At 38.9% G+C, this 27134-nt stretch overlaps 1 protein-coding gene across 1 annotated transcript; it reads left to right on the top strand.

Moving 5' to 3' along the window:
- The first annotated feature begins 9411 nt into the window (after window positions 1-9411).
- Window positions 9412-22888, top strand: LOC143892272 (chromatin modification-related protein eaf6-like). The gene is made up of 7 exons (XM_077396765.1): window positions 9412-9569; window positions 9687-9781; window positions 11620-11720; window positions 15725-15794; window positions 18082-18109; window positions 18201-18258; window positions 22532-22888. The coding sequence occupies exons 1-7, from the start codon at window positions 9557-9559 to the stop codon at window positions 22638-22640; spliced, it is 474 nt and encodes a 157-aa protein (XP_077252880.1). The 5' UTR covers window positions 9412-9556; the 3' UTR covers window positions 22641-22888.
- The last annotated feature ends 4246 nt before the right edge of the window (window positions 22889-27134 follow it).

The raw sequence follows: 27134 nt of genomic DNA, 5'->3' as shown, positions 1-27134 counted from the left end.
AGACGACAAAAGTGCTAGAGGACAAAAGACCTGTCCGGCTGTCCGGACAGGATAACTCAGGAGACAAAAGACCTGTCCGGCTGTCCGGACTGGATATGGCGCGTTCGCTAGACGACAAAAGTGCTAGAGGACAAAAGACCTGTCCGGCTGTCCGGACAGGATAACTCAGGAGACAAAAGACCTGTCCGGTTGTCCGGACAGGATATGGCGCGTTCGCTAGGCGACAAAAGCGCTAGGCGACAAAAGGTTTCACCAGCAAAGACCTGCCCGGCTGGCCGTTCACAGCCTTAGCCGAGCAGGACCACATGACTTCCTGAACCAAGGACGTCCAGGACCCCTGGCCGCCCAGGCCTCTGGTCAAAAATTCAGCCGTGCTGGATAGTCGAATGCCTTCTGCCCGGCCGTACTCCTTCAGGCCAAGCGCCAAGGCCAGGCCAGGGCGCCAGGAGTCTCCTGTCCAGCCACTATTTCTCCTAGCTGGGTCTGAGCCCGGCCTTAGCTGCCTGGAGGTCTTAAGGCCGGCCCGACGCTGTCTTTACCTTCTCTTTGCTTCTTCTAGCCACTTTCATGGCTTGAAGAACCAGGGGGCAACTGATAGGGTCCGGACTCAGCACTGAGGGAATCCGGACTCAGCAATCCGGACTCAGCACTGAGGGAATCCGAACTCAGCAATCCGGACTCCGCACTGAGGGATCCGAACTCAGCATCCAATTAGCTTCTGGCACGTGGCCCTCACAAGGACCGTTGGAAGGCCAACACCTGTCTCCCCTAGGTGTGGCACCTGGACCAATCAGGGACCTCCACCTGCCCTCCTTAGGCATGAGACCTGGTCCATACAGAGGCCACCACCTGGCTCAAAACTACCACCTGTCCTAGACAGGTGGCTCAGAATCACTATAAATAGCCTTCACTTGTGCTAAGGTGAGGGCCCTGAAAATCTGAGAACCAAAACTCTAAGCTTTTTGCTCTGACATTGCTCTACACTCCTGCTCATACTGACTTGAGTGTCGAAGCACCCGTCCGGAGTATCACTCCGGATTGGTCCTCTGACCCTTTTCTTTCTTGTCTGTACTCTGTGCAGCGCAGGACTCAACCAGCTATTCAGCCGTGGCTCGTTAGCCCGGACCACCCAGTCCTACCATAACCTGTTACCGATTTTAGGCCTAACACATGTCTCATACTCCGGTAGTATATGTTGTTGGTAATGTCAAATTGTAATTTGATAGGTATGAGAATATGTGATGTATCGAGATCAACAAGTAATGTCACTCCTCTATCACTTTAACAGCCCCATCAAAACATTATGTCTACTTTGATTTAGATTAGTTTGTAACTACATCACTCATTGTTTAAGGGATGCGTTTTGGGGACTAGAAAAAAAAGTGATGCTATATGCCCAGCTGTAGGGTGATTGAATGGGGAATCAGACCGACCATCTCAACTCCAACACCCCCACCACCCCTACACACCAAATTTTAGTAGTAGTAGTAATAATAATGATAATAATAAGGGATTTGCTAGGGTCCATCGCAAAAGGCATTTCGCAGCTTGTTTGTTGCATGTCAGACCGGCCGCCTTGTTAAGGAAGATAACAGCTTTTGTCTCCATTCACGAGGTGGGTGGTCTGACATGCGACAGACCAACCGCGAAATGCCTTTTGCGATGGACGCTGACAATTCCCTAATAATAATAATAAAAATAATAATAAGGAAGGAAGGAAGGAAAATGTTGTTCCAAGCACCGGTGCATGTGTAGATCAACTTCTTGTGAAGTCATATGCTAAAATAGAAATGATAAAAACCACTCATTTTATTTGTATTTTCTCAAAAAAAAATAAAAATGCTTTTTTGGAAACGATTATCATGTTGACAAAGATTGGTTTCATGCCAAACAATAAAACAAATATTAACAATTGTTAGAATATGTGAGATCTCACCATTGGATTGGATTAAGATCTCACCATTGGATCATCCAAACAATAAAACAAATATCTAACAATTGTTAGAATATGTAAGATCTCACCATTGGATCATCTTGCTGATAGATTAGGCAAGTTGATTAGATGAGGTCACCTAGCTAGCTAGATTAGGCAACTAACCTAATTGTAGGCTCTATGCAATCTATCGAAGATTAAGGGAAATCTTATTATTTCACACCAATATCCGGGCATTAATATGGGAATTTAACCCTCAGACAAAAATAGGCTTAAAAACGCTATAAAAGGGGCTCAAATATGTGACAACGAAAAAAATCAAAGTGAAAAACAACGAAGCCATGGACGCAGTAAAAAAATCAAGTTTCATGGCAATTTTCTTAGCAGCATTGATCTTAGCATCCTCATGTGGTAAGCCTCTCATTTAATTTCTATGTATTGTCATTAGATTTTCTTCCACTTTCTAAAGATGTCAGTATACTGTTTTGTAACTTCCCTTGCTGTTGATATCCACACTCCCATATTTTGATAATGACACTCTTTTTTTTTATACGCAGTTGAAAACACAAACGCCCTGATATGCCTTGGCGAATGTAACGAACCGTTCGAGGAAAGGTGCACGAATACATGCAGAGAAGGAGGGCTTAAGGGAGGAATATGCGTCTACGAGCATTCTAAAATATATTGTTGTTGTGATTCACTAAAATGAGCAAATCAATGTGTTAATAACAACATTGTTTGCTTGAATTATTAGTACTAATATGAATAAAACAAATAAATAAATAGTGACTTTTGGAGGCTCAAAAAGTTTCTCTTCCTTGATCACTTTTCACAAGTGTTGATTTTTTCTAATCTAATTAGTTTCTTCGACTTATTCTTTAGCATCCGCAGTTTTGCCACAGATCAATCACGGGTTTGGCAAAAAATAAAAACATGAATAGTCTGAATCAGGACCTGATCTGATTACATTTTTTTTTTATGTTTAGCGTATATATTTGTTGTATTATTTTTAGGAGTTTTTATATGATGCCCGACCATCAAGTACCGTTAAAAAGGTACCGCCCTTGATATTTGATCCAACAGCAGCCCACTTTACAAGAGGCTGCTGTTGGATTAATTTATCAAGGGTGGTACTTTTGAAGTACCGCCTTGACGCTATTTCACAGTCGGGCACCATATAATTTCTCTATTTTTAGATTGATGCAGCGGGCAGCGGTAGTGTGACTGAATGCGGAATCAGACTGACCATCTCAACTCCAACACGCCCCACACCCACACACATCAAATAATAATAATAATAAGGGGGTGCGGCTCGTGAGCTGGAGCTCAGCCTGCGCTAGAACTTAGAATACCCCATCTCCCATAGTTGTTTGACTCATCCAACCCATTCATTCTATAGGTTCTCACATAGATTGGGTGTTCCTAAGAAACCATCTCCATACTGTTGGATTATGTGGAGATCTCACCGTTGGATCATATTATTATACTAGGCAAGTTGGCTAGTAGACAGTGACGGAACCAAGGGGGACGAGGAGGGGCAGTTACCCCCCCTAGATTTTTGCTGAAAATTTTTTCCACGAGGTGGCTGGTCTAAGGTGCGACAGACCAGCCGCGAAAAGCCGTTTGTGATGGACGCTAGCAATTCCCATGCAAGATTTAGCGAAATCTTATTATTTCAGACCAAGATCCGGACATTAATATAATTGTTAGAATATGTGAGATCTCATAAGATCTCATTGGTGGATTATGTGGAGATCTCACCGTTGGATCATATTATTATACTAGGCAAGTTGGCTAGTAGACAGGGACGGAGCCAAGGGGGGCGAGGAGGGGCAGTTACCCCCCTGGATTTTTGCCGAAATTTTTTGCCACCCTATAGTTTCCATTTCCAAACGTAATCTTGCCCGCCCCCTTGGATGTTGCCGAAATGTTCGCCTCTCTTTAGTCTCTACAGATGAAATCTTTTGCGTAAAAGTCTGTCCATCTTTAATATCCAAACGAAATCCTATTTTGGAAATGATTTCCTTTCAAGTTTATCCCTCCTAAGATATCTCTCCTAATCTCTCATTTTCTTACAAAATTAATTAGGTATTTAAGGGATTTCGCCTTTCCAAAAACAACTATTTTTGTGGCATTTTTAAAGCATTTAAGATCTTCATCTCTACCGTTCATTCTAAATTTCAACACCTAATATGTCTAGGCCTCTAGGGTCCAAAAGCAAGATTCATTTGGAGTAGGAAGGGGAGACAAATATTTAAAGGGAGAAAAATAAGTGTATAACCGTGTCCATTTTTTTATGGTGTGTAGGAGGGAGTAAAGTTCATTATTTTTTCAAAAAGTAAGTTGCGCCCACTTCATAGGATGATCCAAACCGTTCATTTGTTGGGCCACAACCTCAATAGGTTGTACCTGTAAATCATCTCCATAGGATGGCCCTAACCCTCTGATTTTAGAGGGACTGCACATTATGGAAAATTTTATAAATCCGAGGGTTAGGATCATCCTATCGAGATGATTTACGGGGTACAACCTATTTAAATTGCAGCCAAATCCAACAGATAAATATTTTGAATCATCTTATGAAGTGGGCCCACTGTACTTTTTGAAAAATATTGGACTTTAACTTCAAACACCATATAAAATCTCCCCTTGTTCTAACCATAATCCTATTTCCATATTCCAATTTTATTTTACTTTTTTATAAAAAAAAATGTCATAAAATTGAAGCCCCAGTTGATTATTACAATACACAAATAAAAAAGAGAAAAATGAGAGTGTTTTCATCACTAAATGGGGTAGAAAAATAAATGAGAATGAATTTTTTTAAATTAAAAGCAATTTGATTTGAAATTTATGTCAACCTTTGATATTTTTTTACTTTATATTAATTTATTAATTGTTATAAAACCACCATCCTTTGCCCCCCCTAGAACAAATTCCTAGCTCCGTCCATGCTAGTAGAGGTAACCTAGATAGATTAGGAAACTAGCTTTGATTAGTAATTAGGTTAGAATATTCTACACATATCTCATTCCATAGATATCTTAATTTATTTCTATGTTTATCATGTATGTGCTCTTTATATGCAAATAATTCTTAGGTATGGCATTAGCTGTTATTTCGAGTTAGTTTCGTCAAGGCCAACTCACTAGCTTGGTTCCATGCCAAACATTAAAACACACACACACACAAATAAAGACTACCAATTGTTTGAATATGTGTGGTCTCACCGTTGCATATCTTGGTGATTGATTAGGCAACTTGGTAGATGAGGTAACTTAGCTAGCTAGATTAGGCACCTGACCTAACGTCAATTAGTTTTTTTTTAAAAGCCTGCCTAGCAAATCCCTAAGTAAGGTATTAAACGTCAATTAGTTTAGTTTAGGATGATTCTCTCTTTATCTATTTCCACAATTACTCCGTAGCTTTCTATATCTATCTTTTGAGATTTCTACATAAACACTCGTTGGGATCTCTGTAATTTATCCAAGATTCAGCGAAATCTTATTACTCCGTACTAAAATCTAGACATTAATATAGGGACTCTAACCCTCAAACAGAAATGGGCTTAAAAAAGGCTATAAAAAGGGCTCAAATGATAACAAAATGAAATCAAAGTGATACACAAGGAAGCAATGGAGGCAGTAAAAAAATCAAGTTTCATGGCAATTTTTCTAGTAGCTTTGATCTTATCATCCGCCTGTGGTAAGCCTCTCTTTCCTATGTATTGCATTAGATTTCCCTCCACTTTGTAAAGGTGTCAATATACTGTTTTGTAACTTCCCTTATTGTCAATGAGGGTAATGATATTCACACTCCCATATTTTGATAACGGCACTCTTTTTTATACACAGTTTCCAATCGGTAGTTCCTTTTAAAAAAATGGAAAATCAAATTGCTTATGCCTGTTCATTTGAGAGTGTGTCAACTGATTGTGAGCCCCCCTACTGATTATGGGACTCAAAATTACATTATTTTCGAATCCAATAATCGGTTGGAAGGCTCACCATCGGCTGTCACAATCTGAAACGAACACGAACAGGGCCTTAACAATATACCCAATTGTTTTTTCATGGATTTCAAGTTACTTTCCAATCAATGGTTTTGATTCATTGGTATTCTTGGAATGTGCAGTTGAAAATGGCAATGCGCTGATATGTGTGGGCGACTGTGGCGAGCAGTACGATGATGATTGCAAGGTTGAATGCCACCAATTAGGCTATAAGGGTGGAATCTGCCTCTTTGAGAAGTATAGAATCAGTTGTTGTTGTGATCCAGCAAACTAAGCGCATCAATGTGTTGATGACAACATTTGTTGCTTGGATTATTAGTAACTATATGAATAAACAAATAAATATATAGAGACTGTTGGAGTTGTAAGCCTCTTTACATTTCTCTTCCTTGATCACTTTTAACTTGTGTTTATTTTTGGGCGCTGATATCCCCCCCGACAGCTGGCTAACGTTTTCCCACGATTTGACCTCTCTCTCTCTCTCTCTCTCTCTCTCTCTCTCTCCACACACAACAGGAACAATTGGTGGGCCCAACAGAAACCGTTGGTGGAATGGTGGGCCCATCTTTGAACAACGTAGGCCCCGCCCATACCACACCATAGGATAATCCAAACCGTCCATTTGATGGGCCATAAACGTAAATAGGTTGCGTTCCAATTATTATTTCCATAGGCTGATCCTAGCCCTCCGATCTAAATAGAAACTACATCTTATGCAACCTATATAGATTGTAGGGTTGTGATCATCCTACGGAAATGATTTTTGGGGCACAACCTGTTTACATTGTGGCCCATCAAATGGACAGCTCAGATCATCCTATGGTCTGGACAGTATACTTCATTTTCAAAAATATGCGTGGGGCCTAAATTGGTACAAACCACACCATAGGATGATCCAAACCATGGACGGCTTGGATCATTCTATGTTGTTGACGGTACGCTTCAAATTGAAAAATATCGGTGGGGCCTACGATTGGGCCTTAATGTTAGTGTACGACCAACTCCATAGGATTATCCAAACCATAGACGGCTTGGATCATCCTATGTTGTGGACGGGCGTTGATGTTACTATACGACCACAGGATGATCCAAACCATTCATTTGATGGGCCAACCCTTTTGGGGGCACAACCCATTTACGTTATGGCCCATCAAATGGACGGCTCGGGTTATCCTATGGCCTGGACGGTACACTTCATTTTAAAAAATATGGGTGGGGCCTACATTGGGCCTTAATGTTACTGTACAAACCACACCATAGGATGATCCAAACCATGGACGGTTTGGATCATCCTATGTTGTGGACGGTACGCTTCAATTTGAAAAAATATCGGTGGGGCCTACGATTGGGCTTTAATGTTATTCTACGACCAACTCCATAGGATTATCCTAACCATGGACGGCTTGGATCATCCTATGTTATGGACGGGCCTTAATGTTACTTTACGACCAACTCCATAGAATGATCCAAACCATTCATTTGATGGGCCACAATGTAAATAGGTTGTGCCTCAAAAATCATTTCCATAGGATAATCAACCCTACAATCTATAGAGGTTGCATAAGATGTAGTTTCTATTTAGATCGGAGGGCTAGGATCAGCCTATGGAAGTGATATTTTGGGATGCAACCTTTTACGTTTATGGCCCATCAAATAGACTGTTTGGATTATCCTATGGTGTGGTATGGGCGGGGCCTACGTTGTTCAAAGATGGGCCCACCATTCCACCAACGGTTTCTGTTGGGCCCACCAACTGTTACTGTTGTGGGTGTGTAGAGAGAGAGAGAGAGAGAGGGAGAGAGAGAGAGAGAGAGAGAGAGACCGGTCAAATGGTGGGAAAGTGACATTTACGTTAGATCTAACGTTAGGAAGCCATAAGGGGGGGAAATAGCCTCCATGGGGGGGGTGGATTTTTTCGCCCCCCCTCTAGGATAATACGCCCCCTTGTTAAAGTGAATTGTGGGCAGACTTTAACGCCAAATCACTTTAACAAGGGGGCTCATTATCCTGCAGTGGGGGTGAAAAAATCATTGCCCATATTTTTTTTTCAATTTCCCATGAGAGAACTTATTCAACAAGTGCTTATTCAGCATTTGTTGAACAACTATCCAGGTGGAAACAATTCAAACTTATGAGTTTAACCTCGAAAATGAAGACAGTTGAAACTCTAGATGAGAGATGGATTTTGACTTGGAAAAAATGGAAATATATTGTTAAAAATCTTAAAAAATGAAAAACCTCAGAACACCATATTTCATAGGAAATGACGTAAATACCCCTATCACATAGAACAGATTTTATATGGTGTAAGGCCTTACGAGTAAAACAATACGGTAGGGTACCGCCCTTGATATTTGATCCAACAACAGCTCACTTTTTGAGGAGCTGCTGTTGGATCAAACGTCAAGGGTGGTGCTTCCACCGTACAAAGGCCTTACATCATATAATTTATCCTCATAGAAAATGACCAAAATACCTTTATCTCATAAAATAACCTAAATGCCACTACCTCATTAAAAAATGAACCTAAATACCCTATTTTCTCTGAGTTTGAAAATTTTGGTCATTTTAACAGGATAGGATAGGTTGGTCATTCTCCATGAGATAAGGGCATTTTGACCATTTTTGAGAATAAGGTATTTTGTTATTTTCTCAGAGATAGGGTTGCTCTGGTTGCCATGAGCACATGGGCGACGTGGATCCAATCAATGGGGGTACCATGCTGTTGGGCTCTTACAAGGGAGCCCTTCACTTTATCTTTCCTCTGGATAATTTGAGGGGTGCTAAAATGGCAGCCAACTTGTAGAAACCGGTTACAAGGGCGCCCTAGAATCGCCTGATCAAGACGATCTCAGCCTTTTTTGGCCTAAATTGTTGTATTGATCAACCGCTCTGATGATGTACATGTGACCAAGGTTTTAAATTTCGGCCGAAATCCAAAATTTCGATTAGGACAGAAACCAAAACGTTCCGAATTACCGAAATTTACTGTCGAAAAGTCGAAATTTCAGAAATCTCGGCGAATATTTTGATAAAATATATTAATTTTTTTATTCCTCAGCCGAAATTTCGGCCCAAAGAACGTCATTTCGAGAGCCTTTACCGAATTTCGGCTGAAATTTTGGGAGCTAAAAGTTCGCTTTTTGGTGACGACCGAAATTACCCCTGAAACCGAAATTGAAAACCTTGCATGTGACACCTACAACAACAAAAAGTGTGTGTTAGGAATGGGCATAACAGCCAGTGACATTTGAGCATTTTGTTTAGTGCCAAAGAAACCTTAGACACTTTTCTTAAGCGGCAATGATAAATTCGCATCCTGTGTAGGATAATTCGCACCCCTTAAGGATGATATGTGGCACAGACTTTAACGTGAGAGTGCCCTACAGGGGGTGCGAATTTATCACTGCCCTTCTTCTTTAGTACTTTGGATTTTGCTAACTGTCGTGTGTAGCGTTCTGATCAAAGATAGAAAGTCCTTCGCACGTGGTATCCTGCAAAAAAGCACGTGCCAGTAGCTTTAAAGGGGTTCAATTGCCCTAGCAAACCGATAGAGGGAAGGAAAAAAAAATTGTGATGCGATTCGCGAAGATTTGAAATCTGGCGGGAAAATGGACTTGGAAGGTAACCGTTGGTAAAACCAGATTATCTTCTTTCTTAATTTCCCGGGAGAAAAAGGTCCTTAATTTTTTTTTAAAAATTTGAAAAATATCCTCTCTTGTTTCCTTTTTTGAATTTTAGGGCAACGAGCCTCGTCGAATCCCTCGGCCATATTCGCATCGTTACTAAGCAAGAGAGAGAAGCTTCAAGATGAATTACGTAACATAGAGAAGCAGGTATTTTGATTTTTTTGTTCTTTTTGTCCTTTTTTGTGATGAAATTAGTTCACTATTTTTAGAGAAATCAAGTTTTGGGGAAATTTTATCCTGGGTTTTTAGATTAATATTTTTCTTTGATCTCTTTTTCAAGAAATAAGGGTTTTTTCTCTCTTTTGTATGGGTTTAATATGAGGTAGTGATTGTGAAATGTATAACTATTAAATTTCATTGTCAATATAGGCTTTCAAGATTGTTTGATTGGTGGTCTAGTTATGTGACCTCCCTGGGTCTTAATCACTCACAATAAAGGGTTGGAATTCTAAAATGATGAATTTCAATTGTACCTTTGACCTAATCGAGTGCCTCGAATCAAGAGCTTGACGGGGTATTTTGGAAAGTACCCAGTAGCTTTTGAGATTGTTCAGTCAGTGGTCTAGCTATGCGACCTACCCTGCTTCTTGGGTCAGTCACAATAGACAATGGTTAGAATTCTAAAATGATGAATTTCAGTTGTACCTTTTCACCTAATCAAGCGCCTTGGATCGAAAGCTTGACGGGGTATTGTGTAAAGTACCTGGTGGCTTAGGACTTTTGATGAAAGTTCAACTAACCGTCACAAGGCATCTCACAAAGGAGAATTGCATTGAGCAGTGCCTTTTGATCCCCCCCCCCCCCCCCCCCCCCCCCCAATAAAATATGGGTTTTCCCCACTTTTATGGGTAGAGCATGAGGTGGTGGTTGTGAAATGTATAACTACTGCATTTCATTGTCGATATAGGCTTTTAAGATTGTTTCGTCAGTGGTCTAGTTTTGTGGTTTTCTGTGGCTGGTCCGATTACCATATGGTAAATTGGACATAAATATTGTATTTCTTGGCAACATAGCAGGAGAAATTGGTATGAGGTTGTTAAGTGGTTTTATTAGGCAATGTTTTGAAATAGTCGGGTTGCTATTCTTTAAACTGGACCAGACCCATATATTTCTTGACTTTTTAGTTGAAAATATATACTTCTGATCAGTGCTTCCTGAAGAAAATTTGATAATCTTTAGGAAGCCAAGATGCTATTAAGATCAAGTAAAAATCCAGTAAATGACACTAGTTGGATCCTAGCTGTCCTTTACTGTGCCATCTATTCTATGGGTTTTGATGAAAGGGTGATACAGATGAAGTGCCAAATGGTGATGGGGCTTGTCTCCCCCACTAATATTTGTTTTTCTACCATGAATAAGAGAATTTTCGACTCAGCATTAAATGCAACTAGATGAAGTAAGTTTTTTTTTTTTTTTTTTTTCGCTTCTTGACAGTAAATACAACTAGATGAGAGGGTGGTGTTACCCATTTTTTCGAAACTCTCCTGCATCATTGTCAACTTGCCCGAGTCAACTCCCTTTTACCATGGCGCATTCTTGACCGAGTTCGTGTTTTACCCTACTAAGTCAATCAGAACTCCTTTGACTCTCTTGAGTCATGACGTCAACCCAGTACTCTCTGTGTCAACCGAGTACACGATCACATTGTGCTGAGTCGACTAGGATTTGCTTTGCCACATTTTGCTCACATTCACGTTTTAAAACACAGGTGTTACCCATTAACTAGGGGAGGGATTCCCTTGGTTTTTATTATCATTTTATTCCTCTCTCCTTTTTATGCTTTTTAAGATTTAAATTGGGCATTTTGCAGTTAGTATATGTGGCTATCTAACGCCGCAACCTGTGACCCTGTCCAAGCTACATATTTTGGAACCATACTTCTCAATTTTTCTTTGCCATGGCTTTGTTCAATTTCGTTTGATTAGTTGAAAGCAGTCCTTGTACTAGCATATCCTTTTCTACCTATCCTTATCTTTATTTCCAAGGTCTATGAGTTAGAGACAAGCTACTTACACGATTCAAGCCAATGCGGAAATGTGTTGAAAGGTTTTGAAGGATTTTTATCATCATCCAAAAGCATCATCAAGTAAGTTGCATGGGCTTTTTCTTTCACAATAAGAATATTATCGTGCCACTTCTATATATGAACTACTATTTCAGTTTATTTCTGTCAGGAATTGGCCCTTGTAGAACCTTTGATGTTTGAATGACACTATACCTGTCTACTTATGTTTGGATTTGAAGTATTTTTCTGCTTCCATGATCACTCATGCATGAACAACCACTTTATTTATTATAGGGTTCTCACCATGATTCTTGTTAAGGTTTCAGAGTTTTGACTATCCTCCCAATTCTAGAAGGTTTTCATTTCATTTCTTTTGCATTTGTATGTTCTGGAAATCTGCATACACTTGGATCAACATTTTATAGCTCTGCCATGTGTTTTAACACTTGATCTTTGACGTCTCTATTAACGACAATATTCACGTCACCATTCACAAGGTTAGAAGTTGGGACTAAAGTGGATTTATTTTTGTTTAAACTTTAAAGTCAATAGTTAGAAGGTTTAAAATTTAAGACTGTTAGTCTTTTAAAAAGATTGATTTGTTTCCTGAGTTTTTTTATGTTTCTTTTATCCTTTTTTTATTAGAAGTGCAATCTTACTAGAACTCTTATTGGATGATTACCAAGAGGAGACACACACACACACACACACACACACACACACACACACACACACACACACACACACATATTCTTGAAATTGCTGCATTTTTTGCTATTGTTTATGGGGATTTCTTTCCCGGTGAAAGTTTCCCTCTTTGAGAGCCTTTGCTGCAATTCTCTGCAACGTTATCTAAAACACTGAGCTACGGTTGTAATAAACCTTGTTCTGACCTATTGATTGTCGATTATCAATTTTATGCAGTTGGTACTCAAGTAAGGTAGATTGCTATTTTTTTGCAGTTATTTATTCTTAGAAAAAAACCAAAATTTGAATACATTGTTAGAAGTTGATTCTTAGAGCTAACCATCGACTTTTGAACTTTATTTTTGGCAAAAGTTTCATCATAATTTGGTATCAGCGCATTAATTCGTAAATTTGTTCAATATTTGGAGGGCTTGCCATTCTTTAAGAGCATGCTTGGGTATGCGGCCATGGAACTAAATCAAGTTTGACCAGTCTACATTATTGCTTTCCTCTGAATTGACTATCAAACACTCAAAAGAGAGTATTGACCATCGGTGGTGGGCTTCCAAATTGCTTGATCGAAGGAGTTGGGGATGAACAAAGTTCTTGGGAGGAGGGGTTTGATGTCATCATTATCAAAGAGGTTCAGATCCGAGTCACCATTGCGAATGAACTCACTAGCAAGCACATTGCAAGGGAAGCTAGAGACAATGGCCCTATCAGAAATAAGTTTTTCAAAGGAATTGTTGAGGTTCCTGGGATATTTCCAATAGTTGATCTTTCTTCCATCCCCGATCAGGGCGGTGATACAAGGAAGAACTACTTCTCTAGCATTTAGGATACGCCAGGCTCCCCATGATACATTTGTTGGTCGCGTTGATATCCCAAGTACACCTGCCTTTTCTCTAAACCATGTTACACCAAGGAGAATCACTGCTAGATATAATGAATCTGACTTACCATGCTAATTAGTCCTCCCCCTACCTCTCTGCCTTTCTCTCTCGTCATGCTTCTGTCTGCAAATTTCCTCCCAACCAAATAGTTTGGGACTTATTAAAGTCAGGGTCCGCCCACAAGAAGTCGTAGAAGAGCTTCTTGGTTCAGTGTATAACCTTTTTAGGGAGGCTTAGAGCAGCCAACAAGTAGATTTGGAAACTGTTCATTACGGTTTTAATTAGTTCTATCCAGTCGGCTTTGGTGAGGAAGTTGGAGTTCGAGCTCATCATCTTCTTTCTGATTCTGTTGATTTGCGGGGCGGTTGTCGATATCCAAGCGGTGAAGGGAGGAAGCTCTGAGTATTTTACAGGGAGGGCCATCTTCCATGCCAAGAATGCTATGAATCAGGTCCTTTGTGGTATGACGTACATTGCAAAAGAAAACCTCACTTCTGCCTATACTGATCTCAAGAACCAAGCACCTATTGAATCTCAAAATCATTCAATAAATCCTCTAGCATATGTCAGAGAAGCTGACATAAAATGCATCAAATCATCAACATACATAATATGAAAGATCAAAGAGTTACCTTTGATAAAAAGGAGTAGAGATTTGCATTTTCCGGATGGAATTGTCGAGGATGAGAGATGGGATTTCCATGCAAAAGCCAAACAACAAGGGGGAGTGGGGGTCTCCTTGTCATAGACCATTTGTGCTAGAGAAAACCCTTTGGGGAATTGGGGTGATGTTAACAAGAATGGAGAATTTTGCAATGTCGATGCATTGTCTATCCAGCTGCTCCGAGGGGCATAAAAAACATGCAGCCTCATAAAGGATAGGAGTGATGTGCAGTTAACATTATCAAATTTTTTTATGAGGTCAATTTGAAGCACGAGGCTGACCGGGCATCCTTTCTATGAAAATTATAGATCAAATCATTGGAGGGGATAATGTTGATAGTGATCGGGTGACCTTTGATGGAGGATTGAGCCGGGTAGATGAGATTGCTGACTACCCCCTTTAGACACTTTGCCTGAATATATTCTATAATCATGTAGACTGAGTTGAAAAGAGAGATGAGTCGGAATTTTTCAAAAGAGGATGTGTTTGCAATCTGGGGAATGAGAGGGATGAATGTGGCTCTATACTTCAGATAACATTTTTTTCCTCCAAGTTCTTGATGGAAGCATTAAAATTGTCCTCGATCGAGTACCAGAAGCATATGTAAAAGCAACACTGAAACCATCTGGTCATAGGCCTTCCCCCCACTCAGATTTCATTATGGAATCTTTAATTTTCTTCTTCCTTATTCGCTTAGAGAGGCTTGTAGCCTCTTCCTGGTTGAGGGTTCTTGAAGGCAAAGGGACAATATAACCGCTTTCCTTATTTGCATCAAAAGTCTTTGTGAGAAAGAGAAATGATTGCACTGATGGCATCGGGAACGTCAGTCTAGGATCCATCTGGGAGCTCAATTTGATGGATACAGTTTGTGTTTCTTTTGGCAGAAAGAGGCATAAAAAATTGGGTGTCATATTTTTTGCATGGCCATATTTTCCTCGTGGAAACGATGCGTTGGATTCCCTTTGTAATAGAGCTTTCTTCATCATTGAGAAGGGGATCCATAGGGTTCTGGTCAAGAGATACTTGTATTTGTTTCAAGCTTTTCATGGAATTGGTAGAGCAACATGTCTAGATATTTGTTTCTTTGTTTCTCTAACCTCAGGCACAAGCTCGTACAGTCTTTAGTCATAAAATCTTGTCAATATAGGTAGTTGTAAACTTGTAATGAGCATAGATGACAAGATACATCTTTAACCAATTCTTTTCCGAAAGAGGAGAGAGGAAGAACGGCAACCACTTATTTATCAATAAAAAAAAAGACAGGGAGAAAATGATGCCAATGAATGGCCAATATTTACTCCTAAATTGAGTTTGCAATAACATCCCATTTAAGCAGGCATTCAAATGGCAAATTAAATGGATATGATACTAAAGGGCTCAACTACTAACTAATGGAAAGAAGTTCATGATACTAAAGGGCTCAACTATTAACTAATGAAAAGAAAGTTCGTAGAGAGCTGTGGAGTTTGAAAGGTCAACACTAACACTGAATCGGCACATAACTGTGAATCCTTTTCAAGTCGATTCAATGTTAAGTTGTTCCTAGTATAGGCTGAATTAGATCATATATGAATCCATTTGGAGGGAACATTGCAATATAATAATCCTCTTTTTTCCATTACTAGAGGTGTTAGTCTTCTAGGTTTGCATAGTTTTGTAGTTTTGCCCACAAGCATCTATCACACCTTCGATCTTGTATTTGCAGGCTTCTAATTACTTTTGCATATCTTGGGCTATTCCTTATGATTTTCCTTGTGATAAAACAGTTTGAGCATGGAGATGGATTTATATGGTAACTTCAATTGATCATGACAAAAATTTGTTTAAAATTTTTCTTTCAGTTTAAAGCGTTCTAGGAAATTCCAGCCCGAAGATAGGCTGTTCTCATTGTCATCAGTTACTTCACCAGCAGTATGTAATGTATTCTAGAGTTCAGTAATTTAATAGCAACTCTTGCAAAATTTTATCTGGCCTAATGTCTTTTTGAAAGCTGGATTGTGAAGAATTAGATCCATTAATATTGATATTGAAATTACTCTTTATTTTTTCTTATGCATTTGACTAATACCAAAATGTGTAGCATTTCAATTGAAGAACATCTAACACGTATTATATGATAAAATAGGATAAAGAACTTCCATTTTGTGGCGTACAGTAGTTCAGTCAGATTGCTTAACAATAATAACCACATTGCATGTATGTCAAGCACATGTCTATATTGGTTTCAATTTTTTCTTGGCATAATAAATTATATTGAAAAGGAAAGCTGCTAGGAGGACATGCCCGTGCAGGGATGTTCTTAGTTGCTCTCCCTCTTGGGCCACTCGGTGGTGAATCTCTCCAAGAGTAAGGATGGCTTTCATCGAGCTACCTAAAAACGTTAAGTCACCCTCAACGATCAACATATCTAGGTCCCTGTTTTCTGTTATCCTGAAGCCTTGGAGGATCGCTCTCACGGTCTCACCTCCGCCTCTTTTGAGCCTGTGACTCCTATTGGACCCATGAAGGCCCACCTGGTCGAGCTGTGTTCGTCTCTAAGAACCCCCCGCCTATTCCTGCTTGTCCTGGATTACCCATACTGGATCTGTCAAAATTAGTAACCAAACTTTTATAGCAAGAGAACCCTTTTCCTTTTATGTAATGAGAAACATACCCCTCTTTTTGTATAGTGGTAGCAATAGGAGGGATGTTTGGGACGACGACACAAGTATGTGTTGATACCATTTTCCATAAGAAAGCTCTGTAACATGACACACAATTTTTGAAAATGTTGCAGTGGCAGACATACTTTTTTTGGTATCTTCGTACATTGCTTAATCTTAATGTGATGTTTACTTGAAGATGCTTGAAACCGTTAAGTTTCTATTGACAAAGGAATTAACCTATGAGATACCAGGGTAGGCTGCCTTCTAAGTACCATTAGCAGAGGCTCACCATGACCCAAGGAGAATGTTTCAATTCGAGACAATGGTATTATTTCTTATATTTACGCAAGAAGTAAATATTAACTCGCAAAAAATACTGAGGAATATTTCTTTTCCAGCTTACCCACCAAAAAGTGCATATCTTTATCCTTGTTGATGTTGCCTAAGAGACTTTTTGTGTTGGTTGCAGTACGATGTGGCATTTTTTTGCTTGTTAATATTAGATTGTTTTTCTAGATCTTGATGTATCCACCATTTGCCCAAAAGAACAGCATGTATGTGAATAGTCTGTAAGAAATGGGATAGGGGGTTCACTTCTGCCCCTTGCTTCACCATAGCACTTGTTTCAAGTAACTAAGGTATTGAAAGTTGACAGCCACAATATCCCACTAGTTTCCTAGGAAGTACCCATTCGAATTGTTAGCACCAATTAATTCTTATAACCAGACCCCATAAACTAGTACTTGGACTAGGCACCACCTTCTTTCTGCAGGGTAAATGCGCCGTGAATTTGTGACTCATTCACATCATGCCTACAAGGAGATACAAGCACATAAAAGCATTGTTTTACCCATCTAATAGAATTTCAAAAATCATGGTGCAACAATGACAATGTAATGCTTACAATCTCTACAAAAAAGTGTCTTGCAAGACTACCAATTTTCTACATCTCCATACTGAACTTTCTAAATTTTTTGCCCGTCCCATATCCTATTTGAATTTAATAGTTGAAGCTTATATGCTTTTGGTGTGTCTTATGGCAAAGGTTCCATTTGCTTGTGTTCAGGGTCCCACTGGCTTGTATTGGGAAGGTTACTTCAGTTCTGAATTTGATTTGTCTGGACACTATTCAGGCCCATTTGTGTTTTAATCTGCAAAGCTATCAAAAAATACCCACAAGGCTAAACTGTAAAGACCATGATTCTGACTGTTGTCAATATGCTGATTTGACAGCGAAATAAACCCTGTTCAACTTCTCTTCCTTTTTCTAGAGAATGACAACTAATAGACGCCTTTTGATAAGAGATGGGGCAAAAACAAAAAAAAGAACATGGGGAATGCTCCAATCAGTTGGTCCAGATATATAGGTGATTAGGTGGATATTTGGCATTGTTGAGCACCATTGTTCTATATAGGTTGCATTGAGCACTGTAGGATCTTTATGCAGAAGTAGCGTTCATCCAGTCTTCTGTTTCTTCTTAAGATGAGTGACGATGAGTTACTTTGTATAGGTTATGGTTTTCTCTAATTAATGTCCTTTTGTTTATCTTCAGGTCGAAGAACATCTAATTGGACGCAATGGTGAGCCTACGTTCGTGGACTTACAGATAGTACTATTACTCCGAGCAAGAGTCTAATAGAATTTTGTTTCCGCGTTTGTGTTTATTGGCAGATGGAAGAGAATATGGTCTTGGTCGGACAAAGGGTGGAGGCACACCTGCAAATGGGCAGTAAGTACATTGCCCACTTGTTATCCACATTAAAATTAGGCTACTGATATTGACACAGCCATGTTTTGGTAATTGCACTAACCCATCTTGTATGTTACTATTTATACGACTGTCATGGTTATTAGAGTTCCCAAAATGCTCTCAAAAGTGAAAAAAGAAAAGACAAGATGAGTTTGTGCAGTTATTAAAACATGGGAGTGCCAATATCAGTACCCTTACATTAAGTAAGGGTGCATAATTGGATACACTATAAAATGCCTTTCTATCGGGAAATTTTATATGGGGAAACAATTTCAGCACGAACATATTTTTATACATGCGCTCACTTGTCTTTTAGAATTTAAGGAGCTGTAAAAAGGTTATTACGATTCCCAAAAAAGCATTTCAAGCCAATAAAATGCTAAACGACAAGCAAGGTGAGCACATGTATCAAAACTTGGTTGTGCTGAAATCATTTCCCTTTTTATTATTGCACATTATATATATATATATATATATATATATATATGAGGAAAGTGTCTCTAGTCTCTCCCCTGGATAAGCTTATCTACTCCTCCCTTTAAAAAAACACAGTGGGCCCACACTGTTTGGATGATCCAAAGCATTCATTTGATAGGTCCTAACATAGATAGGGTGTGCCCAAAAAATCAGCACCAAAGGGTCATCCTAGAACTTCATTTTGTTGGGCACACCGTGTCCAAAATGGACGCATATAAACGTGTGTCCATTCTGGGTACCACAAGGCACCACAAAACGAAGTTCTAGGATGACCCTTTGGTGCTGATTTTTTGGGCACACCCTATCTATGTTAGGACCTATCAAATGAATGCTTTGGATCATCCAAACAGCGTGGGCCCACTGTGTTTTTTTAAAGGGAGGAGTAGATAAGCTTATCTAGGGGAGAGACTAGAGACACTTTCCTCTATATATATGTATATTAGAGTCAGCCGACTAGAGAAGCTTCTCTAGTCCCCCGACCAAAAAACACAGTGGTCCCACATTATTTGGATAGTCCAAAACATTCATTTGATAGGCCCTCGCATAGATAGGGTGTGCCCAAAAAATCAGCTGCATAGGATCATCCTAACCCTTTGATTTGTGGAGGTTAAAAATGGACAGATTTGTGGAGTTTATAAGCGTGCATTTTAACCTCCATAAATCGAAGGGTTTGGATGATCCTATGGAGATGATTTTTAGGCATATCCTATGTATGTCAGGGCCCATCAAATGAATGCTTTGGATCATCAAAACAACGTGGGCTCACTTGTTTTTAACCTCCACTGTCCATTTTAATCTCCACAAATCGAAGGGCTAGGATGATCCTATGGAGCTGATTTTTTGGGTACACCCCATCTATGCCAGGGCCCATCAACTGAATGCTTTGGATCATCCAAACAACATGGGCCCACTGTGTTTTTTGTCGGCGGATCCTAGCCGTCCAATCTATAGAGGTTTCCATAATTCCTCTTAAATCAGATGGTTAAGATCACTCTATAGATTTTTTATTAAAAAACCATAAAGGAGGGGGGTAAGATTGAAATTATATGGCTTTAATGGGTGCATTTGTTAAAAAGCATAAAGGAGGGGGTAGGATTGAAAATATGTGAGTTGAATGGGTGCATTTGTTAAAAAAAGTCAAAAAAAGTGATGTGATTCTCATAGAATTTTCAAAAAAATAAACCCGTGCGATGCATGGGCCGACAAAGAACGGTACGGACCACGTCATAGGTTGATCCAAACCGTCCATGTGATGGAACACAACATACATAGGTTGTGCCCCAAAAATCATTTCCATAGGCTGATCCTAGCCCTCCAATCTATAGATGTTTCCATAATTCCTCTTATCTTAAATCGGATGGTTAAGATCACCCTATAGTTTTTTAATTAAAAAACCATAAAAGAGGGGGGTAAGATCGAAATTATACGGCTTTAATGGGTGTCGTTGTTAAAAGCATAAAGGAGGGGTAGGATTGCAATTATATGATTCAATGGGTGCCTTTGTTAAAAGCATAAAGGAGAGAGGGGGGTAGGATTGAAATTATATGAGTTGAATGGGTGCATTTGTTCAAAAAAGTCAAAAAATGTGAGGTGTAATTCTCACGTAATTTTCAAAAAAATCGAAAAAACTCTCCTCTTTTCATCCCAGCTTATTGTATTAGATACTAGTGAGTGAAGATATGACAAGAAAGCGTGAAATCCGGAAACAAAAAACTCTACTCAAAGTATGATTGGCATTTTCCTGATTTTTAGCCAATTTTCACCCTCATCTCAATCGTGTCTTCTCAAATCTCTCTTCTTCTCTCACCTGCCCTACGCCTCTCTCACCACCTAGAGACACTAATTTATCATGAAAAAAAAATCCTGACTGCCAAACATGGCTTCAATCTTATAAGCTAAAACCTGGATTTTACAATACGTAAAATATAAAATTCAGGTCTAAGCTTATAAAATCTAGGTTTTAGGTTGTAAAATCAGGGATTTTACAATCCTGAATTATAAAATCCATCTGTCCAAATGGGCCCGAAGTGATGGTGTCCTTGCCTACAACTCAACTCAACTCAACTAAGCCTTTGTCCCAAACTGGTTGGGGTCGGCTAATGAATCCCTCAGAATTTTTTCATGAAGAAGGTGAATGAATCAACGCGGCTCAAATTGACTATGTCTACTCCTGACACTAGTTGGGTTCGTCTACATGGATCATTTTCTTACATTCTATCCTATCCAAGGTCATGTTCGCTTTTATGTTCCTAGCCCTCAAGTCATTCTTTATTGTTTCTACCCAAGTTGTTTTCGGTCTACACCTACCTCGTTTTACTCCGTCATTTTAGAATCCTGAATTATAAAAATTCATGTGTCCAAACGGGCCAGAAGTGGTGGTGTCGTTGCCTACAACTCAACTCTACTCTACTCAACTATGTCTTTATCCCAAGCTAGTTGGAGTCGGCTAATGAATCTTTTAGAAAATTTTCATGAAGAAGGTGAAGGAATCTACGCGGCTCAAATTGACTAAGTCTCCTTCCGCATGGACGAAGCCAAAGGGGGTCCAGGGGGGGCAATTTCAGAGTCAAGGGGATTGAATACTGGGTAGGTCTGGTTTTAGAAAGCTCAATTTTTTTCCTCTTAACGAAAAGCAAACAGCATGGTGGTAGGGATTTTGATGTGGGTGCCATTCGTTGTTCAAAATCAAAACGTAAGCCAGCAGCATAATGGACCTAATGGTAGGGTTTTTGATGTGGGTCCCATTCATTGTTCAAAATCGAAACGTGACAAGAGAACTCGCTGCGCTTAAACGAGAAGTTTCCGGAATAAAATATACTAGTAAAAAGCTCGTGCGATGCACGGACCGACAAAGAACTGTACGGACCACGTCATAGGTTGATCCAAACCGTCCATGTGATGGAACACAACATAAATAGGCTGTGCCCCAAAAATCATTTCCATAGGCTGATCCTAGCCCTCCAATCTATAGATGTTTTCATAATTCCTCTTAAATCGGATGGTTAAGATCACCCTATAGATTTTTTATTAAAAAACCATAAAGGAGGGGGGTAAGATTGAAATTGTATGGCTTTAATGGGTGCCTTTGTTAAAAGCATAAATGAGGGCATAGGATTGAAAATATGTGAGTTGAATGGGTGCATTTGTTAAAAAAAGTCAAAAAAAGTGATGTGTAATTCTCATATAATTTTCAAAAAAATCAAAAAATTCTCTTCTTTTCCTCCCAGCTTATTTTCAAAAAAATAAAAAAATTCTATTCTTTTCCTCCCAGCTTATAGTAGTAGATAGATTACAAGAGTGGAAACATTATGAGATACATGTGTGTATCTTTATTAAGAATTAATCAGATCCATTTACGCAATACATTTTCATAGCATATATTGTATTTTTTATGCCAACAATATAAGAATCTTTACTATACATCCAATAAAGACTTCTTATTTGAATATAAAAATACTACGAAAATATTGCGATAAATTCAAGATATTATTTTTTGAATGCTAAATTTGATATTTTTACAGATTTTAAATTATTTATTTTTCCAGTTTTTTCTCTATATAAACCCAAAAAGAAGAAATAAAATTAAAATATTCCTTGATAAACCTTTCCTGAGAAATTCCTGTGACAATATTTGTAACTATGACGACAATATGCAGATGCATTTGTACATTTATGTCTGTATTTCTGTATGTGTATGTTCTGCATCCTATGTGCATGTATGCATGGATAAGTGTACATGAGTCCATAATAATAATAATGTACGAATTCTTTCTAGGGGGAAACCAAAGAAGGGAAGAACAGGGCTGAAAGATGGAAAGAGAATCAGGTCATCAAATGAGCTGGAGATTGAAGAGGAAGATGACCCTGATTTGATTTTTAGATAGCTATAGTCAACTTATGTTTCAAGAAATGTTCAGTTTATCCTGACATATCTTTGTTTAATTACTCTAAAAAGCATTGACCACCAACTGATTTAGCAAAATCCATTCACTTGACCCATTACATTACAGTCTAGGAAATTTTACTGAGATGGCTAGCGTCACATGATGTTCTTGTGGTGCATCTAATAGATGTAAGATTCTTGTCTTGTGTACTGGAGATATTGCTGTTTCAATCTATGCTAACTTGAACACTGGTTTTCTCTTCTGTTGTCTTGTAAATATAAGAGCTTACATTCTCTTATTTTATTGAATAAAATTTTTTAAGCTCCTTAAAACTCTAGTTTAGAGAGGTGATTATTTTTTAGAAAAATACCAAAACAGAAATTATGAGAGAGGAGTATATGAGAGATAATAGGATAGATTTTAGGATTTTATTAGGATTGAGGTTGGTCGGCTCCAGTGATCCGACGAACCGGCCTAACGCTCCTTGATCGAATGTGATCAATGATCCTAACTCCTAAGCAATTCATGCACCTTGATTAGAAAGGGATCTCATTAAAATACTTAAATATCTTAAATAAGATGTCTTCTCAAATCAAGGTGTTAATCAACAGCTTTAAATCATTGAATCACAGCTGAACTGGAGGCAATGGAACAAAGTAGAGGCTGCCCAATAGGTCAATGGGCTAAAGTGACTAATAAAAAAGGGTAGATGGGGCAATTCTTTGTAAGATTGCTCTGTATGAAATAGAAAAAACTTTGAGAATATAAAAAAGATGGGCTTTTTTATGAAGATGAGATTGAAATTAAAAGTGATTTTGAGATAGAAAACCATTCCTAAAAACATCATTATACTCAACATCGACGTCATTAGGAATTTATTGGGCGACATCGCCTATTCCTTTGCAAGTTCAATTGGCATCATCGATTCCATAGAAGCTGAGTTCCGAACCATTAACCAAGGATTGTGAATTTTCTTCACCCAGATGGAAAAGCAATTTAAAAGTTGAAAGTGATTCTTCTACCTTCTATTTTATGTACCAAAGAATTGGGAAAAGGCCATGGAGACTAGCCCATCTCATGGATGAAATCAAATATTTGTCCTTGTGTGGTGCCTTTCTTTTTCTCTCATTCGTAGAAGCAGGCCAAATCAAGAGCATCTAGCACTTCATTTTATACAGGGCAACGTCAAAAGTGGACTTACAATCTTTTCTTTTTAATGATTTTGGTATCTTTATCAAAAAATAATAATAATCAAGTTGTAGATTAACAGTTTAGAAAGATCATAGTTAAATCAAATCAAAGGTGATGGACGAAACTAGTGTGAGCTAGGGGTTGAGCCTCTAGCTTGATGGCCCAAGCCCTCAACCTGAACACGACCTGAATTCAACTCGAGTTGGGAAAACTCAACCCGAACCCTTCCCGACACGGCTTTTTTTTCTCGGGTTGAACCCGACCCGAGTTGCACCCCTAGTACTCAGTTTATTTGACTGAACGTTAAAAAAAGAGTGCTAATATGGAGACCGAGAGTGGAATCGAGAGTGCAACCTAACAAATCCCCACATGCCACACGACATGGAAAGAATTCTAATGTATTAACAGGCTGTTTGTTCATTCCACTAGCGGTCCCTAACTCAGTTACTATATCATTATTCTTCAAATAATACTAGCAAAAACAAAAATGCAATAGAGCCCACATGATGGGATGATCCAAACCATTCAATTACACTTTTCAAAGGGAAATGATATATTTTTACCTGTTATTAGATGGTTGCCATAACCGTCAACGTAACTCTTTCATGATGATGAATATGGGAAAAGGAATTTTAACCGTCACGGAAAAAACATTTAGTGACGGTTTATGAGTAAAAGACGACGGAAGTGTGCTTGTTGTCAAAAAAAGTTTTTTCCTATATTAGTTTAAGGTGTGTGCACGTGAAGTCCAGCATTTTTCAAAAAGTATAGTGGGCCCACTGCATAGGATGATCCAAAACATTGATTTGTTGGGCGACGATGTAAATAGGCTGTACCCCGAAAAATCAACTCCATAAGATGATCCTAGCCCTCCATCTGTATAGGGATTGCACATTATATAAGCCTAAGGAGATGATTTGCAGGGTACAACCTAGCCCAAAAAGTAAACAGTTGGAATCAAACTAAGAAGTGGGCCACTCTACTTTATGAAAAAAAGACTTTGCTTTCCAGACTTTCATTGAAAACATGTAAATTTATGCTTCCAATGCACCTTAATCTCTCTCTCTCTCCATGTTTGTAAGGTAGGAATATCCGTGATGATCCAAACCGACTCCACCGCCACAGTCCAGATGAGTGAGACATATGCAGCTGATTGTGATGTTGCCTTTTTCCATTGGCATACCGACACTAGGAGGGTAACATGTCACTTGCAAGTTGCAACTGGGCGATGTCAAAATAAACGTCCGTCGGCAATTCAGCGCACTAGAAAGGGTGGCCCAATGAAAAAAGGGGACGGATATATCATTCCCCTCCTTTTAAAACGTGGTTAAATTAGTCACTTATTTTTGTTAAAAGTGGGTTGAATTCTTGAATGTTTCAAAAGACTGTCCAGTGGAGGAGACAAAAAGTGCTGAAAAGTATTAACTTTTAAGGATTATACAAAGACTTACAACAAGTATCCGACCTTTCTCTGTGTGGAAAATGGTTTTAGTTAAATGAATAATTCAATCCAGAGTAGAGTAGAAAGCAGAGCTGCACGAGGCACCTTTTAAGCAAGAATCCCATGTCGGAAAGTTCCTGGATTGTGTTGTGACTTGCTTTTATCTGTAAGAGTCATTGATCCCTTTGTAGAAAATTTCTTGATTTGAACTTGTTTCAAATGTCGGTATTTATGATGTAGTACTCATTTTCTCGATCACGAAGGTTTTGACTACTAGTTGAAGTTTTGCATTAACTAAAGAAAAAGCATGGTTAAAGTCACTTTAAAAATCAATGGCAAAAGCAAATTTTCTAGTCTGCAAGTATGTGAAATCTAGACCGTTGATCACGTAGAACATCATGGGGCGGCCCACATGCTTTTGATTCGGATAGAGCTGCTCTGATGAGACTTGATGGATCAAGGGCTCAATTTCATCGGAGCGAGCGAGTGGTGTAACAATGATCTTGCGATGATTTGGACCTAACAACTATTTTGTCAATTTATTCGGATTTAAACACTAACCGCGAAAGTAGTGACTATTATAGGTAGGCTGGCTCCGAGCAAGCAAAGTCTTACGTTGTATACTATGATATTTGATAGCGTAGAGGACTAGATGGGGAGTAAAGCACACAATGAAATAGGGGGAGAGTCACATTTCTTAATATGCCCAAAGGTAGAGTCGTATTTTCATATATAGAAATGGAAAATTCCCATTGATTTTCTCAAAAAAAAAAAAAAAAAAAAACCTCGGAAAGTTTTAAATATTTATTTAACAAGATCTGATTATGAGTTATTAAATAGTAAGGTGGCATTTGCTCAGACTCATGGCTGCCATTTAGATCCATATGCTAGAAACCAATCTTTTCGTTGTAGGTGGGCATGTATGTGAAATCAAGATCGTTGATCATGGGGCGGCCCACATGTTCTCGGTTCCATCCCAGCGTACGGTATTGAATATGGTTTAGATTTTCTTTTTAGAACCCTAAATGAGGATTGATCGAGAGCCTACGCAAGGGTGCTCCCATTGGATCCATGTCATAAATGTGCATTTATAATAGCACTAAAAAAATGCATGGCCTTTCAGTAGAATTCCCCGTACGCTAAATTAGGAGATCGTATATGCTGCGTGGTCGTATAGTCCAGTATTTTTTATTAAAAATACATCCCACTTTATAAGATCATCATATGGAAATGATTTTTGGGGCACAACCTATTTATGTTGTGGCCCAACAAATGAACGGTTTAGCATCCTATAAGGTGGGCCCGACCCGTAGGTACATTTTGAAAAATAGCCACACACCATACAAAATTTAACTAAATTAGCACCACCACTATATAGTGTACGCCCATAAATGTAGGCATTTTCGTCCTTGGCAGTTTCTCATCCTTGATTTCCTTTTTACATGTGTATGAGACAAACAGACTTCACTACCATTCAAAATAAAAAATAAAAAGACAAACCGACTCGGGTCCAGCGCCTAATTTTATGGGTGTCTAATATCAAATGCTAAATCTAACCCTCCCCAGACCTGGCAATGGAGGGAGCCTCCTGGCTCCTGCACTGGGCCACCCTAATATCAAATGCTACATAAGTCTGGTTTAGCAGTCATAGACTAATAAATTTGGGTAGTCTGTTCTAATCTTCCTGCTGAAAGTGGGACATATGTAATTTAAAGACTAATAAATTCATTTAGTCTGTCTTAATCTCCACATTGCACATGGCACATCTAAGGTGGTTGCTACTTGCTACCAGTATTTGTTGTTGCTCACAGTCTAATGATCTAAGAATCACAAGATCCTAGCCATTCAGAAGAACCACGGAA

This window comes from Tasmannia lanceolata, unplaced genomic scaffold (assembly GCF_043159265.1).
Source record: "Tasmannia lanceolata isolate RefF3 unplaced genomic scaffold, GAP_Taslan_0.1 ptg000015l, whole genome shotgun sequence".
Taxonomy (NCBI): domain Eukaryota; kingdom Viridiplantae; phylum Streptophyta; class Magnoliopsida; order Canellales; family Winteraceae; genus Tasmannia; species Tasmannia lanceolata.
This window is presented reverse-complemented; position numbering and strand designations above follow the sequence as displayed.